This window comes from Lasiosphaeria miniovina (assembly GCF_030549165.1).
Source record: "Lasiosphaeria miniovina strain SMH2392-1A chromosome Unknown B0T26scaffold_7, whole genome shotgun sequence".
Taxonomy (NCBI): Eukaryota; Fungi; Ascomycota; class Sordariomycetes; order Sordariales; family Lasiosphaeriaceae; genus Lasiosphaeria; species Lasiosphaeria miniovina.
Window position 1 is genome coordinate 773,154 of NW_026848226.1, and position 15,648 is coordinate 788,801.

The following is a 15,648-nucleotide window of genomic DNA, read 5'->3' on the forward strand; positions in this document are numbered from 1 at the left end:
GAGTTGGGGACAGGGACAGTGTGTGCCGCGGTCTTATTGACGAAGTCGACGTATGGGGTATTATTATGACATTATGCATTCTATTACAGTATGGCTATGCAGTAATGAACGACTTTGTACGCTGGATGTGGAGATGGGAGACCGGAAAGGGTCTCGTTGGGTGGCCCTGCAGAATGCCGCGACGGCATTTCCGCACAGTGGCATCCCGGGCTGTCGTTCCTTGTTCTCGGATCGGGGGGCTTCATGCGGCAAACTGGCAAGAGGGGGCGGCACCTTTGTTGGTGGGATATTTACAGGATCCTGCCTTGGCATCCAGGGCACCCTTGAAGTCGAAGTTGTGGCAACCATCGTCTGACTGCCAGTAGGTGGCTTTGAAAGTGTACCCGCCGGGACTGGTCTCGCAGCACCTGGTTAAATGAAAACAGAGCGGTCAGTTTCCAGACACTTCAAGGTTCGCACGTTGATCTTGGTTCAGGGGGCAACTATCTCACTCCACATTGCACTTGCAGCTCTTCTTGCACTCGCACGGAGGTTTTGTTGTGGCGCAAGCATAAGTTGACGTCGAATAGCTGTCGTAGATGGCAACATAGTTGAAATCGCCAATGTATGGGTTGGCGGCGCAGGGAGGGCCGGCGGGTTTGACGGCAGTGTGTGCGGTAATCCAGCCCTTGAATGCAGAGGCGCTGCCGCCGAAGAGGGCGATGCTGCCAAGGAGCGAGACGAAAGATGCGGTCTTCATCGTGAGAGGGTGAGAGGAGCGATTAAAATTTAAATGGTGTTTGAGATGGGCGGTGATGCTTTGGCTGGCTGATGGGCGGGAACTGGTTATAACCACAAGGCTGAACGGCGGCACTCTTTATACAGAAACAAAACCTCTTGTCGTCAACGAGGCAATGGGCTGCACCTGATGAGATGCACCAGGCCGGCACCAACTTGGTGCATCACCATGATCAACCCATGCCTAATTTCCAGGGGAGCGATGATCGAGGAAAGGCACAGCAACAGCCGCCGCTCGTTGGCAGTAATTGATTACGCTGATACGCAAGTTCTTTTTAACGTCTTGCGGGAGCCTGCCGTCAACATTGCCTCGTTGGGACACTAAGACGGCAATTCCTCGCTTCAACTCCTTGCTGCCCCTTGCTGCAGCTTTGCCTTTATTTATTTGTGGTGGTCAGTCGAGTAGGCACCCAGGAACAACATGGCAGCCCTGACCATTTTCAGGCATCGAAAGCCATTTGGCGCTGATTCTTGATGCGCCCGTGCGGCAATGTGCAACGGTCCAACGTGATCTGGAAGACTTCTGGGGATGCCTCAAGCAGAGAGCGGTTTAGCGTGTGTCCCAAGAGGGGAGGGTGGAATAAGCTTACTTGAGACTCAGCCACTCAGGATGGCGGCACGAGGGGAACAGCGCAGGCTGCTGCCCAGAGTTGGAGGGCATCCCGCCTCAATCGTATCGAAGAACTCTGTTTTCAGATTCCAGAATGCGCCAAGAGGCCATTGACCACTTGGTTCCCGTTTATGGGTATATCGCCAAAAGATGCTCTGTTCGACCTAAAGAAGGTTTCGTCTAGCAGCAGGTGGTTCTTTTGCCGACACTTTTAGTTAGTGTATTTTAGTGCACGGCGCGCCCACTTTATGGTCAAGCCGTCTCCCTTCAAGTTAGGTTGTCAGCTCAGCTTTCAAGCACAGCTTGTGCCCCTTTTGCAATCGTGGAATTCCCGGTCAATGAGCCCTAAAATCTGACGGGAGAAATATAAACACTTTACAGTAGGTTGTTAGTTCAGAATGCAGGAACCAACGTTGGGGGAAAAGGGAATAGACGTGATACTGGCATCGTGGTTCACAAGCGGCATTAGCAATAATATTGGTGCTGCATTTGTGCAGCTTCTCGCGTCAAAAGTTCAGGTTATGTAAGGAAGGAAACCTTATGTAACGCCCCAACGCCTTACTAAAAGAAAACTGAATGGGGCTCTCGACCCGAAAGCCACACAATAGCGCACGTGCCTCCAAGGCCCCCACCAAGGCCCCCGAAGGCGAATGGGGCCCCAGGTCTGAGGGGCGCAACGGGTGACTTTTGCGTCGCTGGCAATTAACAACACTTGCTGGGTTTGGCTGATCGGGATTCGACAGGCCACTTGCAAACACTCTTTCCAATCTCTGGTATTCTTGTCTATCTTTGATCAAACATTTACAAACTTCATGGGCCGATGCCCTTGCTACTCTTCTCGCATTGCCCGGTTCCCATTTGCTTCCCTTCTGCCTAGGTTTGCCTTAACGTGACGCACGCCGTATCGGATCAGACACGAACCAAACCGCGTAGCGTCGTCAATCGTCCATTTACGCCTCGATGCTCGTGGGCCACGCCCCCTTTGCCTCGGTCACCCCGAGCCAGGGCTTGCGCTGAACTGCTGAGCTGACCGCTTTTACTTGCTGCCCCTGAGCTGCGGCGCGGCAGACGCAGACGCAGACGGCAGACAGCGGCCTTCGCTGCCTTCTCGGCTCGGACCCGCCTAAGCCATGCTGTCGCATCTCCGATTCCATCGACGTGCGCCGTCGAACCCCCCGTCGCCTCTTCCCGATCAATCTCCCTCGTGGGAGACGGCGGCGCTTCACGAACACCCACAGACCGTGCAGGATGTCTCGCCGCGCCCGGAAACGCGGCCGCGGTCGGCCAATTCCTCGCAGATGCCGCCGACCCTGCCCCCAATCGCACGCGTAGCCTCGGCCGACCCCGATCTGTCTCCTCCTTTGCGAGACTCCTTCCGCGACGATACACGACCTGTCTCACAGGGATCGCGATTTTCCCCCACCCAGACTCCTTACGATAGCGGAAACACAGGCTTCATTGGCGGGGTAGCTCTCCAGAACTACCGCCGGAACACCCAAGGAGCCCAGCGGCCCGAGTCGACCGGAAACCAGGCCATGCAGCTACCCGAAAGCCACATTTCGCGAGCGAAGCCCCCACCGCCTCCCATAAATACGGGATTTGTCACGGCCCGGCCCGCTCTGGCGGCGAACAACAGGCCATCAAAGTCCACATCGTTTGTCGCGCCGACCGATCTGCAACAAAGTTATGTCGGGGCTGCGGGAAAGCGTCCTTCGGGGACAAGGCTGGCCAGCGAACCTGCTACAACCGCTGCTCCAACACCAGGCCCCGAGACGCAAAAGGGGAAAAAGGGCCTGCCGTTTCTGAAGAATCCAATGTCGACGCTGTTAATGAGGAGGCGGACGGGTCAGAACGCCCCCGACGTCCAGCCACTTCCAGTCCTGGCCGAGCCGAGCTACGACCCACGCATTAGGGGCACGAGGGTCCACGATTTCAGTGCCCCCCGACCAAAGAGGGTGACATCAAGCGCCGATGCCGTAGCCAGCTCTTTCACAAAGCCGGACCCGACACAGGACCCCGACAGGCGTCCAGCTGTGCCTGAACGCAGCGAACCAAATGGTCTCGCGCAACACGCTCCCTTTGATCCCAGCACCAAGCCCACCCCTGAGCCCACACTCGACCGGAAGGAGAGCTTTGCGAAAAGCTCGGATGGCAGCTACGGATCGACAGTGCAAGACGTTGTCAGTTTGGGCGGGGAAAGGCGTCCGGTAGAGCAACCAGTGCCGCCAGTACCCCCAAAGGATGCGTCTTCGTCAATTCGCAGCCCGTCCTCGGCCACGTCGCGTCCCACTTCGACAGCCCCGTCTGCTCGACTGCATTCGAGCGCTTCGGCAAGGACGAACAAGTCTCGATTCTCGGCCTCGGGGGTGTCGACACGCGATTCCGTTCTCTCTTCGGTCCCCAAGCACATGAAGAGCACGTCATCGCGATTCAGCTTCGACATGATTGGGTCCGCAAACCAAGAGAAGATCCTCGAGGAACGGCACAGACAGCGCGAACAAGACAAGAAAACAACCGACGTGGTGACAGGACAACGCGACTCTAGATTTGACGAGTTTGACGACGACGCTTTCGACTATGATGCAATGATGGACGATGACGGTCTGGAGGAGAGAATCCCTGGTGTTAATGCTGACCTCGAGGAGGAGGAGGAGGAGGAGGGAGACTACTTTGAAGAGGAGGCGGATCCGGATAATGACCAGGAGAACTTTGCTGGGTTCGTCTTCCAGCGGTCCAATCCTACGTCGTCGCTGGCAAGTCCGCACAGCCCTGGGATGCTGGCGACACCCCGCGACTCAAATGGCAAAGTGATAGGCTTTGCGATGACAAAAGATACAACCCCCGAACTGCCATCGTCTACTTCGCCCATATTCTTTCACGAGCATCCGGTGGCACCTGGAAGGCAGGACGATTCTGCCGTGTCCGGCCTTGGCATTCAGGGGCCAAGCGACGCAGCGCAAACAGTGCCCAATAGACGGTTGTTTCGACCAAGCTACCAAATATCGCCTGCAGACTCACAACCCGCAGCAAAGACGCGCCCCGACGACCTATATTTTGATGATGGTCTGGCCGACGAGCTTGCTTTCGTACACGATGGCACCGTCTTTGACGAGTCCATCTTTGATATCAACGACACGGATAAGTATGGACGTCCGATTCCCGGCGCCTTCGCTCAGGCCCAAGAGGCAATGCGCTCTGCTCAGCAGCAGAACCACAAACGCGATTCTGACGTCGGCTCCGGTTTGTCGCGACAGTCAGGTGTTTCCGAGTCTACTGCCCACACGTCAATAAGCGTCGGGCCTCAGCACCTGCAGACAGCTACCGAAGTTCAGAAGCTTGCCCTATCACCCAAGCAGGTCCCCGACGAGCCCGAGCCGGCAGCCTCAGTTCAAGGGCAAGATCTAATGTATCAGGCTGCCTTAGCCGAAGCTGCTCAGAAGGCCGCAGCCTCGGGCAAGTTCCGGCGGAGCTCCTCCCCGCCCCTGCCGGCCCAGCTCACCATCACATCGCCAACCGACTCGTCCGAGTCACTGAGGCACTCGCATCCCGACGATGATTTGGATAATTACGAGGATGACCCATTTGCGAACGATTTCGACGATTACGAATTAGACGACGAGGCCATCATTGCCGAGGCGAACGCCGATGCACTCGCTAGCGACGCGGATGGCTTTTATGGCCAGGAATTTGGCTTCTACTCGGCTCCTGCGCCCCAACCACACCATGGGCAGACCCATCACGGTTCGGCGCCGTCTGGCCCACCGGCCGCCCTGAGCGCCGAGAATCTCTATCAGTATGCCAACGGAGGCTACTTTGGCCCCGCGGGGCAGGGAGTGAATCGGAGCACGAGCGGGCGTGTTGTTTCTCGCGAGCCGAACCTGACTCCCATCACTGAGCGCTCAGAGTATTCTAACCGCAACTCTATCATGAGTCTCGCGCTGCCTCCTGCCATTGGCAGCGACGGTGGGAGGAACTCGGTGGGCATGCAAAGCCCTGGCCTCGCTCAGTTGGCCCTCATGTCGGATGACGACAACATGAGTCTTTCTGCCTTGCTCAAGCTGCGCTCCAAAGCTTGGGGCGGGTCGCAGGCGAGCTTACCAAACTCGCGCGAGGGCAGCCCGCGGTTAGACTTCGGAGGTGGTGCAGCGGCTGGAGACAGCGCGAGCCCACCACCCTACGGCCCAGGTTCTAGCATACTCGGGCCTCCGGCGAACATTATCAGCGGCACGGGCCACACGCGCAAGAACTCGGCCTTCTCCATTTGGACCAACTCGGACGCTGGCAGCGGTCCGGGAAGCCCGACGCTTACGATGAACATGACGCTGCCCATGTCATCGCCCGCCGCAGTGCCGCCTGTACCCCCAGTGCCCACCAATATCGGCGGTGTTGCGTCTCCCCAACTGCAGTCCATGTTTTCGCCGCCATTGAATATGTCGTCTCCCGGGCAGCAGCCGGGCGGCAACCCCTGCTCGCCCGTCTTCGAGGATGAAGAGGCCGATGCGGAGGAGGATCAGGGACTCCTCCCTCCACTCTCTCCAAGACCCATGTCTGCGTCGGGTGCCTTTGTGCAGAGCCCGACGCAGATGGGCAGGAGCGGTACTGACGAAGATGCCTCTGAGTCGCCCACTCAGCAGCATCATCGCCGGCCCAGCATACAGGGCCATCGCCACAAGGGCTCCGCCGACAGCATCTCGTACATCAAGGAGGAAGAGACGACGGGTGGCACGACGCGCTGGGTCATGGAGCGCCGCAGAACGGCGGAGACGGGCGAGGTGGAGATCTTGGAGAGGGAGATCGTGGAAGGCGGCCGCATCTAAGCCAGGTTAGACTCTGAGCGAGTGTGTGCAGGCGTGTTTTCACGCACGAGCCCCGCGATTTATGTGGGTTTCTTGCCTTTACGGGGGCAAAGCCTGGTGGTTAGCAGTCGAAGGAATTTTTTATCTTGGGCTTTGTACATATATATGGATATCCCTGTGTACACATAGTGCTTGGAGTCAGATTACGCGCTGGTTTACGACATGGCGGAAAGGAAACATGGTTTAATACAAAGACTCTGGGCTGCTGGGGGAGCGGGGAAACCTAGTGATACAATAGGATACGATACAAAGGGCGAAAAGGGCTTCAATGCTTAAATGACTGGACGCGAAGGAGCGAAGGAGCAAAAGGTTGCTTGTGTACATACACGCTTCGGAACTAGGGTCATATGTGTAGAAACAAGATGCGAAGTTTTTGATGAAGACTTTTTTAGATGCTTGTAGAGGAAGAGTCGGTTGTGACGTTGTTGGGGCGTGTCATAGAAGACCTACGTTAGTGATGATGGTGGGAAGTGGGGAGAGGTGGGGGTTGCCGCGCGCATAATATGAAGAGCCACCAACCAGCGCCACATCTACAATAAAAACATGGAAAAAGGAAATATTAAGTAGAGTAAGTAGTATTGAGTTCTACTACACAATAAACAAAAAGTCAAAAAAACATACAGCACCAGGGATTCGCTGTTGGTCACCCACCTGACTACTAGTCTGGCAGTTAGAAACCTTATCTCTGGGACTCTAAGCAGCCGAAAATGAGGGTATATAGGAGTCGAAAATGGGGCTCTATGTGACGGCGTTTAGCAACACCAACTACCACTGCGCCACACCTTCTAAAATGATGCCAGAATTACAAGCCGTCTGTTACGATCCTGGCCCTTTGTGCAGGATGCGTCACGGGCTCTTGCGTGGTTGGCCAGCAAGGAGTGGGGTTGGACCCATATTCTTGCTTAGGTGCATCCAATTAGGGAGTGCTCAGTGGGGCTGGCGCTAAGACACACTGAGCGCAACCAAGCACGGCCGAGCTGAGTGCTCAGTGGGGCCAGCGCCAAGGCACTCTGAGCGCGAGTGAGCACGGCTGAGCATGTAAAGGGAGGACTCTGATTGGCCCACCTCAGATAGAGATATACGACGGCCGTAGCCACGGTCTTAGATAGTTCTTGCTTGGTTCTTCAAGCAAGCAATACACATTCACTGCACTCATATATTTTGGGTGGCATTCCGATTTGGCTGTATTACCCGTGCGATAGGAGCTTGCCCTTTGTTCTATCTTCATAATTACCAACCCCAGCATCCTGTGGAGCCCTTGCTCCCTCACAGACAGACGACCCTAACAGTCGAGTGGTTTGTAATACGCTGCTCGCTTCCCTCTTTGGTACTGATTGAACAGAGTGCTCATCGCACACCGACAACCTGGCTACGCCTGGGGAGGACACGGTCCTGCCAGACACCCAGCCAGAGGGAGAACCCGGTTCGTCAAGTAGTGACGAGTCTGACGATAGTAGCATCGCTGGATCCATCCAGCCTGAGGATACGGAGATCAGAGACGCAGACACGGCTCCATCCCAGGATAACGCCAGTAACGAAGGAGTCACGGACCTTGCGCAGCAACTCGGACCTCTCTCGCTGAACGACAACATGGCGACCAACGAGCAGCTGGTGGCGGAAGTCACCCAGTTGAGAACGGATCTGACGGAGGCCGGAGACAGGATTCGGGACCTAGAAGCGGCCAAAACACCTCCCAAGAAGAAGCTGAAGATCCCCCACCCCGAACTCTACGACGGGGACAGAGACAAGTTCGAGACATGGAAAGATTCAGTGCTTTCCTACACGACATACAACGTCGACGAGTTTCCGTACCACAAGGATGGGGTGACGTACCTCGGTACTAGACTTGTTGGAAAGGCGGCCACTTGGTTCGAACCCTACCAGAAGGCGCTAGCGCTACAGATTGCGGACAGAAACCCGGAAGTCCACGCCGTCATCCAGAAGGGAGTCAGGGAGGTTCTTGCACGAATGGGAGAATTCTTCGCGGACCGTCACATCCAACGGAAGACGGAGGAACAGGTCAAAAAGTTGAGGCAGACTCGTTCAGTGGCTGAATATGCAGTGGACTTCCAGACCTGCATGTTGCACCTCGACTGGTCGGTTCAGGGGCAACTGCTTGCGTTCTACGATGGTCTCAAGGACCACGTCAAGGATGAGCTTTGCAAAACGCCCCCCCCCCCGGAAACACTGAGGGAGTACATTGACGCGGCAATCAACATTGACGACAGGTGGTTCCAGCGCGAGAATGAGAGGCGCAGAGAGAAAAAGGAGGGACGTTCGACAAGAGGCTATTACGGCAGTCAGGGCAACAAAGCCAATGACAAGAAAAAGAGGCACACTCCAAGCACCTCGTACGGCACTCACCCAGGACCGATGGATGAGAGCGTCGGCGCAATCTCTCAGGCACAGCCCAGGAACCAGGACCAGGGACAGCGCCCACCACCCGACAAGAAAAACGACACTTGCAACAATTGTGGTAAAATAGGTCACTGGGCTAGAGATTGCCGACAACCCAAGAAGCAGGGACAAGGAAGACCTCCGAACGACAGGAGGGCACGCTTCAACGATTCCCAGACCATTGGAATGGTACTGGAAGACGTCGACGATTCTCAGACCATTGGAATGGTGCTGGAAGATATCGACGAGGAAGAGAGTCCACCGGACTACAGAACCGCGGCACTTGCCTACGAACTCGCGGAAGTCTGGGGACCGGAAGTCCCGCAGGTCCCGGAGTCGCCTGAAGGAAGGAGCGACCGCGGAACCGGACCAGAAGACGAACTGGAAAACGAACCGGAAGACGAAGAGAGCCCTGACCATTGGCCCTTCAGCTCAGCCGCCGAAGAAAGACTGGCTGGTCAAGCGGCTACTCGACAAGAGATCAAGGACATCAGGCACTTTCTCGGAAAACTGAAGGAAAGACAGGACCAGATGATCGCGCTGATTGGCAGCGGCACTCAGTCGTCCCAGGGACGACAGCTCGCCCTTGATGAGCTAGCTAGAGTCACCCTTCAGAAGGCCGAGCTCTTGGAACAGCTCAATATCAAGACTGAAGGGTTTGAGGACGAGCCAGCACCACTTGAAAGCTGGATCAACCCAGAAGAGCGGGAGGAGGTCTGGTGTACCCAGAGGACCCTCGAGGATACCAGAATCGGGGAAGCATTCCTGGACCTCGTTGAAATCGAGGAAGCCGAAGAAGACGAAGAACCCGGAGACGCACACCAGCTACACCCCACGCATCCTCAGCACCAGGAAGTAGACTGGGCGAGTTGCGTTCACGATACTTCCCGGCCAGGAAATCAGGACAGGCGATTCCCAGGGTATATCGACATATACCTACCTGGCATACACGGGTCGGTACGGCTACGGAAGACCATCAGGGGGGGGCGGAGATCGTGATCGAACCCCTCTCGCCTAAACCTTGCCGAGAAGGCAAAACCGACTGGAGGACTTGTCGACAGCCAGGCTGCCAAGTCCACCAGAGGCAGAAGCTTGAGGACTGGCACAGAAAGAAGACCCAGCACCTCACCCACTCCAGAAACAGGAGGCTCAACAAGGCGCACCGTTCGTGGCCTTTGGTTGAGTACCGCCTGGGGGCAGAGACGATGAGGAGGATCGAGCCAGAAGAATCCACCTATCAAGGCCATGAAGAACGGCTCGTTAGGTTCCTCCATCGTCAGTACGAGAAGCGGTTGAGAAACGACTCGCAGGCCTCCAGCAGGCCCGAAGGAAGCGAGTAAAACCCACGCTTCAACGGACCGATACCGAAGATTGGAGGCATCTTGCGGTCGGGTCCTCAGAAAGCCCTCAACAACAGCCTTACCCGGATGAACAGATCATCGGCAGGGTAGAGGCAGATGCACGATTCCCACGTGGGCTACACGTTCAGGCCCAGTGCGAATGGAGGACGAAGAACCCTCAGGAGCCAGTCATACTCCTAGCGAAGATCGACGGCGGGAGTGACAGGAACGTCATCTCGGAAGATCTTGCTACGAGGCTCAGAATCCCATGGAGAATGAAGGCAGTACCGTTACGACTACGGACCTTCGAGGGAGAGCTTATGAAGCACAACGGGGGGCGTTGTACGAGAGAAACCCAAGAACTCTTGATCACGGTCGATGAACAATCTCTCAACGTCGTTTTCGACATCCTACCCTTGAGTAAGCAGGTCGATTATGATATACTGCTAGGGGACCCTTGGATGGAAGAATATAACCCCGATATTTGGTGGAAGAAGGGCAAGAAGTTCCTCGCCAGCCGCCAAAAGCACAGCCGAGGCTCGGGACGCCGAACTCGAGGAGAAAACCGCCAAGATAACGGCGAAGAGCCACCCAAGAATACGGGTAGGAGCCAAGATCGCCTTGCAGGCCAACGCAGGGATTGAAAACGGTCGACTGAGCAAGAGGAAGAGCAAGAAGAAAGGTTTATCATGCTTATTCACGCTAGCGAGCCAGATGAGGACGACTTGAGCAAGACACCGGATGGGTTCAAGGGCGTACCACACGAATACTTGAAGTACGACATCTTCAGAGAAAAGATGAGGGACGAATTACCCTCACACGGTCCATTTGACCATGAGATCAACCTCAAGGAGGGTGCGAGACTCAGGAAGCACAAGATCTACCATATGACCCCACAGCAAGATGAGGCTATGAAGGAATACCTGGATGAGAACCTGCCCAAAGGCTTCATCAGGCGTTCACGGTCACCAGTGGCGTATCCAGTGATCTTCGTACCGAAGAAGCATGGAAAACTACGCATGGTTGTGGACTATCGTTCACTAAACGAAGAGACGATCAAGAATCGTTACCCGCTTCCGTTGATTACCGAGATGAGAGATCGGCTTTCCGGAGCTCAGTGGTTTACGAAACTCACATCAGGATCAAGAAAGGAGATGAGTGGAAGACGGCTTTTTGAACGAGACACGGCCACTTTGAGTACCAAGTGATGCCGATGGGCCTGACCAACGCTCCAGCATCGTTTCAGGAGATGATTGACCATACTTTACGCCAAGCGATAGACGACTTCGCTATGGTCTACGTCGACGATATCTTGGTCTATAGCAAGACCCTCAAGGAGCACAAAAAGCACGTGCACCAGGTGCTGAAAGCTCTTGCGGGAAAGGGACTCTCGGTTAACCACCATAAGAGCGAGTTCCACACGCAGAAGACGACTTTTCTGGGATTTGAGATATCGCCAGGGGAAGTTCGAATCGACCCAGCAAAGATTGCGGCAGTTAGAGACTGGCCCGCATCAGAGAACCCCACAGACGTCAAGTCCTTTATTGGATTTGTAGGGTTCTGCCGGATGTTCATTAAGGGATTCGCGGCTATCGCGCGACCGCTTCATGAACTCACCACCAAAGATACCCCTTGGGTATGGGAGGAAAGGCACCAGCAAGCCTTCGACTTGCTTAGGCAGAGGATGATCGAGGAGCCTGTTCTGAAGCTCCCCGATTTCAGCAAGCCTTTCGAAGTCGAAACAGACGCTTCAGACTACGCTCTGGGGGCAGTACTCAAGCCGAAGCATGACGGCCACAAGCACCCAGTCGCCTACATCTCTAAGGCTCTCCACGGCGCCGAGCAGAGATGGCAGATTCACGATAAGGAGCTAAAGTCGATCATCTACGCTTTTGAAGACTGGCAGCCCTACCTCAGTGGAACAGAACACCCCGTACAGGTGTACACCGACCACCAGAACCTCCTCCAGCAATGGGCCAAGAAGCAGAAACTCAGCGGCAGACAGACACGTTGGGCAGAGTTTCTCGCGCCATTCAACTTCGAGATCCACCACATCAAAGGCACAGAGAACGCCAGGGCGGATGCTCTTAGCCGGAGACCAGACCACCGGGGCAAGGGCGAGCAAGTGGAATCTCCACCGCTTTTTGAGGAAGACGGAGATGTGCTGCGCCACCCGATCGAGGACTGGTACGACTGTTGCATGGTCTACAGAGTAGACTGGGCCAACGAAAAGGAATACTAGTTCCAGGTCACTACTCCAGAGGAAGAAGACCTTCCGTTCGGTACTACTACCGACGGCCTAGGCAAAGTCTGGTACGGAAACAAGATGTACGTCCACCCGGACGTCCAGGCGGAAATGATCAGGGAGCATCATAGCGCTAGGCTCAACGGACATCTTGGGCAAGCAAAGACGCTCGCCAGAATCCAGCAGTGGTACGACTTCCCCAAGATCAGATCTCGGGTGAAGGAATTACTAGAAGAATGCGAGGAGTGTAATAAGAGCAAGGCAAAACGGCACATGCCGTACGGACTCAAATATGCTCGGGCGTGGAGCATGTGACGCGTTGAGCCGGTCGCCCACTTGCCCATACAGAGATATTCGATTCCCCGTTCGCTTATCCCACTCCAGACTTGCGTACCGGCTCCTTATCAAGCTAGATGATTACTCCCGGGCCTATGAAATATTAGCATATGGGGCGCAAACGCCAATGTGTATCCGCCTCAAATACTATCCAGAGGACAGTTCTCTACTACACATCGCCATGCCCCGGTCAGCATCCCCCCCGGCCCCCCCGGGGGGAAATAGAGTGCCCCGTAGTTTTCCAGATAAAGAGACATCTTGGCTATGTCTCGAATTCAAAGACTATCCAAAATCTTGCAAATTCACGAACCCAACCTTGCCGCCTATCCACTCCCAAAGCATCCCCTCTCCAAAACTCGCATCCACCCCACCTCACCGCCTCACCCACTTCAAGTAAATAGCCTTCTTATCCCTTGGCCTCAGCGTAATAGTAGGCTGACTATCCTCCAGCACACCCAACAACCTCTTCCTCGCCTGCTCTAACGTCTCCCCCTCTTCGAGCGCCGGCAACACTGAGCACGTCCTAAGGAAAGTCGACAGCACCGCGGCAACCTCGACCTGCGCCATCTTCTGGCCGGGACAAACGCGCGGGCCAATCGACCAGGGGACATAGGCGCCCGGCCGCGGCGTGATGAAGGGGTTGGGTGCGCCGGGGGCGGCGCCGGGATCGAACCATCTCGTGGGGCGGAACTCGTCGACGTCAGGACCCCAAAAGCGCGCGTCGCGGTGGGGGATGGGTGTGCAGATGTAGGCGTCGACGGGGGCGACGAGTTCGTGGGAGACGCCGTTGGTGTCGGTGAGGATGGAGGATTCCTTGGACAGTTCGCGCGCCATGTGGACGATCATGGTGTAAAGGCGGAGGACTTCGAACTGGACGGAGGTTAGTCTCTGTCAAGAAGGGAGTCGGCTCAGGAGAGCGAGAGGGATCGGGAGCTGAATTTACCGTGAAAGCTTGGCAGCGGGTGAGTTTGGGGAAGATGGTGTTGTAATCGACCGGCGTGTCGTCTTTGGGGTCGATAGGTCCCAAGACGTCGTCCAACTCGGCCTGGATCCAGGTTTGCCATTCCGGATAGATGGCGAGCAGAGCGATCGAGTATGTCATGGTGAAAGCAGTCGTGTCGAGGCCGGCAAGCGTGAACTGAAACAGGTTGCCAAACATTTCATTTTGGGTCAGGTACTGCTTTCCGGCGGCGCCGTTGGACTTGGGTGCGTGACCGTTGGTGCTCCTAGCCTCGTCGGAAAGGCGGACGAGGATGCTGGCGATGGTCTCTCGAGGCTGGGATTCGTCGGCAGAGTGGCCCGAGGGGCGCTGGGCCGTCTGCGCCGCCCGCACGCTGTCGAGCAGCTTCTGAGCGAGAACAGGCATCTTGTCGAGCACATCTGCTACCATGTGGATCTGCTTGGGCATGAAACGGGACCGCAAGATGCTTTTTGGAACATGAGAGGCGGCGATGATGAACTCGGCCAGGAACGAGACGGCATCCGTGTACCCGATGTCGGCATCGGGGTCGCTAGGCAGCTCCAAGATTTTCCACGGTTGGGGTTGGCCGTAGGCGACGGCGCCGAGAACATGAGTGGCAATGGCGCGGACGCCGTCGGCGCCATCACGGGACTCCCCGCCCGGCTGGGCGAGCATGTACGATGCCATCTGGCGCGCCTGGAGGCTGCTCTCGTCCCATACGAGCTTACTGATGCGCTCATTGAGACTCGGGGCGACTATGCGGCGCTGGCGTTGCCATTGCTCGCCGTTTGACTACACAGGACATTGAGTAAGGATAAGGTCAGCCTCAAGCGATAGTTGATCACTGACCGACGACAGGTTTTGGCCGACGATGCCTAAGATGTTGATGGCCCGTTTCTCCTGCACCCAGACATTGGCGCGAGATAGAATACAGTGAATCATGGCGGCATCGCCACAGTGCAGACGAATCACGACAGGCGTGACGACGAGAAACGAGGGCCCGATGCGACGGGCAATGTTGGAACGGTTCCAAAACTCATATCCATATGTCGTCACGGTTAAGACGTCGCGAAGATAGCCGGGGCCTAGTCGACTTTCCCAGAACGGTCGCAAGGGATTGGCGAAAACAACATAGAAAGCCTGTTTGCCCAAGTACCATGGTGAGCAGCAATTCACGAGAAAATCTAGATGAAGTCTGCACCCTACACTGTCAATATTCCAGGGGATGACGATCATAGGGAGGCCGACTCGTTTGGCGACACGGTAATTGCGCAGCAGGCCCCAAGCCGACGTCACCATCCACCACAGAGGAATAAGCGCGAGGCCCGCGTATAGATATTGCATCATGTCGACGTTATATCCAGCCGTGTGGCTGGTTGGTGGTTGAAAAAGTTTGCGAAGGTGGGAGGTCAATTGAGCCCTGCAGATCAAGCCGGGAACGTCGGTCGAGGGCGCCAAGCTTTTACCCCTGCCCTCCGTGACATGTCAGCTCGGCATACCGCGTTGGCAGATACTGTTGTGGTCTGCACTTCGGATTCTCCGAAGAATTGATTGGTTATCACCAGGGGTACAAACCAAACTCCCTTGCATTGTTGGAATCTGCGCCTCACGCTAAAAGGACGCGTTCTGGATGGGGCTCGATGATTGCTTAGATAAGGCTAATAATCCCCAAGCGAGTACCACCCAATGCTGTTCCTGTAATGTTGAAGTGGAGGGCTTGCTGTCCCAAGTTTCCTGCGACGTTTGTATCTTGTGAATTGCTCCCCTTCGTTTATCAAGAAACGCTGTAGTCGAAGAGACGACTCATGGCCGCTGTGTCGACAGAAAGTACTCGTGCGATTTAGAGTCTGACACCACCTCAACTCGGCAATGGTCGCACAATCTCTCGAGCTCAGAGTGTGACATGGAATCACATGACAGCTTCCGTCGTCGATAAACTAATTATATAATTACTTCTCCCCAGCTTCTACGTAACCTTCGCCAGCACGACACCGACATCAAGCATCACAGACAACCGGACGTCAAACACAGACGGCGACAAGCCTCCAGGAGCCGCCTCTTTCATGACCGCTTCTCGCATTTCGCACTCTAGCACGCCCGTTATGATTATTCACCGGGCCGTCGTG

General features: G+C 55.7%; 3 protein-coding genes across 3 annotated transcripts; 1 reads left to right on the forward strand and 2 right to left on the reverse strand.

The window, feature by feature from the left end:
• Positions 1-241: 241 nt before the first annotated feature.
• Positions 242-739, reverse strand: B0T26DRAFT_679841 (uncharacterized protein; the record flags this gene model as incomplete). The annotated part of the gene is made up of 2 exons (XM_060440401.1): positions 242-407; positions 492-739. The coding sequence occupies 2 exons, from the start codon at positions 737-739 to the stop codon at positions 242-244; spliced, it is 414 nt and encodes a 137-aa protein (XP_060291211.1).
• Positions 740-2,027: 1,288 nt separating this feature from the next.
• On the forward strand, positions 2,028-6,624 carry B0T26DRAFT_725490 (uncharacterized protein). The gene has a single exon (XM_060442770.1). The coding sequence runs from the start codon at positions 2,518-2,520 to the stop codon at positions 6,202-6,204; it is 3,687 nt and encodes a 1,228-aa protein (XP_060291212.1). The 5' UTR covers positions 2,028-2,517; the 3' UTR covers positions 6,205-6,624.
• Positions 6,625-12,523: 5,899 nt separating this feature from the next.
• B0T26DRAFT_725499 (cytochrome P450) lies at positions 12,524-15,079 on the reverse strand. Its single transcript, XM_060442771.1, has 4 exons — positions 14,729-15,079; positions 14,372-14,662; positions 13,505-14,314; positions 12,524-13,431 (listed from the first exon to the last, which is right to left on the reverse strand). The coding sequence occupies exons 1-4, from the start codon at positions 14,867-14,869 to the stop codon at positions 12,934-12,936; spliced, it is 1,740 nt and encodes a 579-aa protein (XP_060291213.1). The 5' UTR covers positions 14,870-15,079; the 3' UTR covers positions 12,524-12,933.
• Positions 15,080-15,648: the final 569 nt, after the last annotated feature.

Coding starts and splice junctions, on each gene's coding strand:
- B0T26DRAFT_725499 (XM_060442771.1), bottom strand. CDS start 14,869: ATGATGCAATATCTATACGCGGGCCTCGCGCTTATTCCTCTGTGGTGG. Junction 14,663..14,728: donor TCCCCTGGAATATTGACAGT/GTAGGGTGCAGA, acceptor TTGGGCAAACAG/GCTTTCTATGTTGTTTTCGC. Junction 14,315..14,371: donor TCGGCCAAAACCTGTCGTCG/GTCAGTGATCAA, acceptor TGTCCTGTGTAG/TCAAACGGCGAGCAATGGCA.
- B0T26DRAFT_725490 (XM_060442770.1), top strand. CDS start 2,518: ATGCTGTCGCATCTCCGATTCCATCGACGTGCGCCGTCGAACCCCCCG.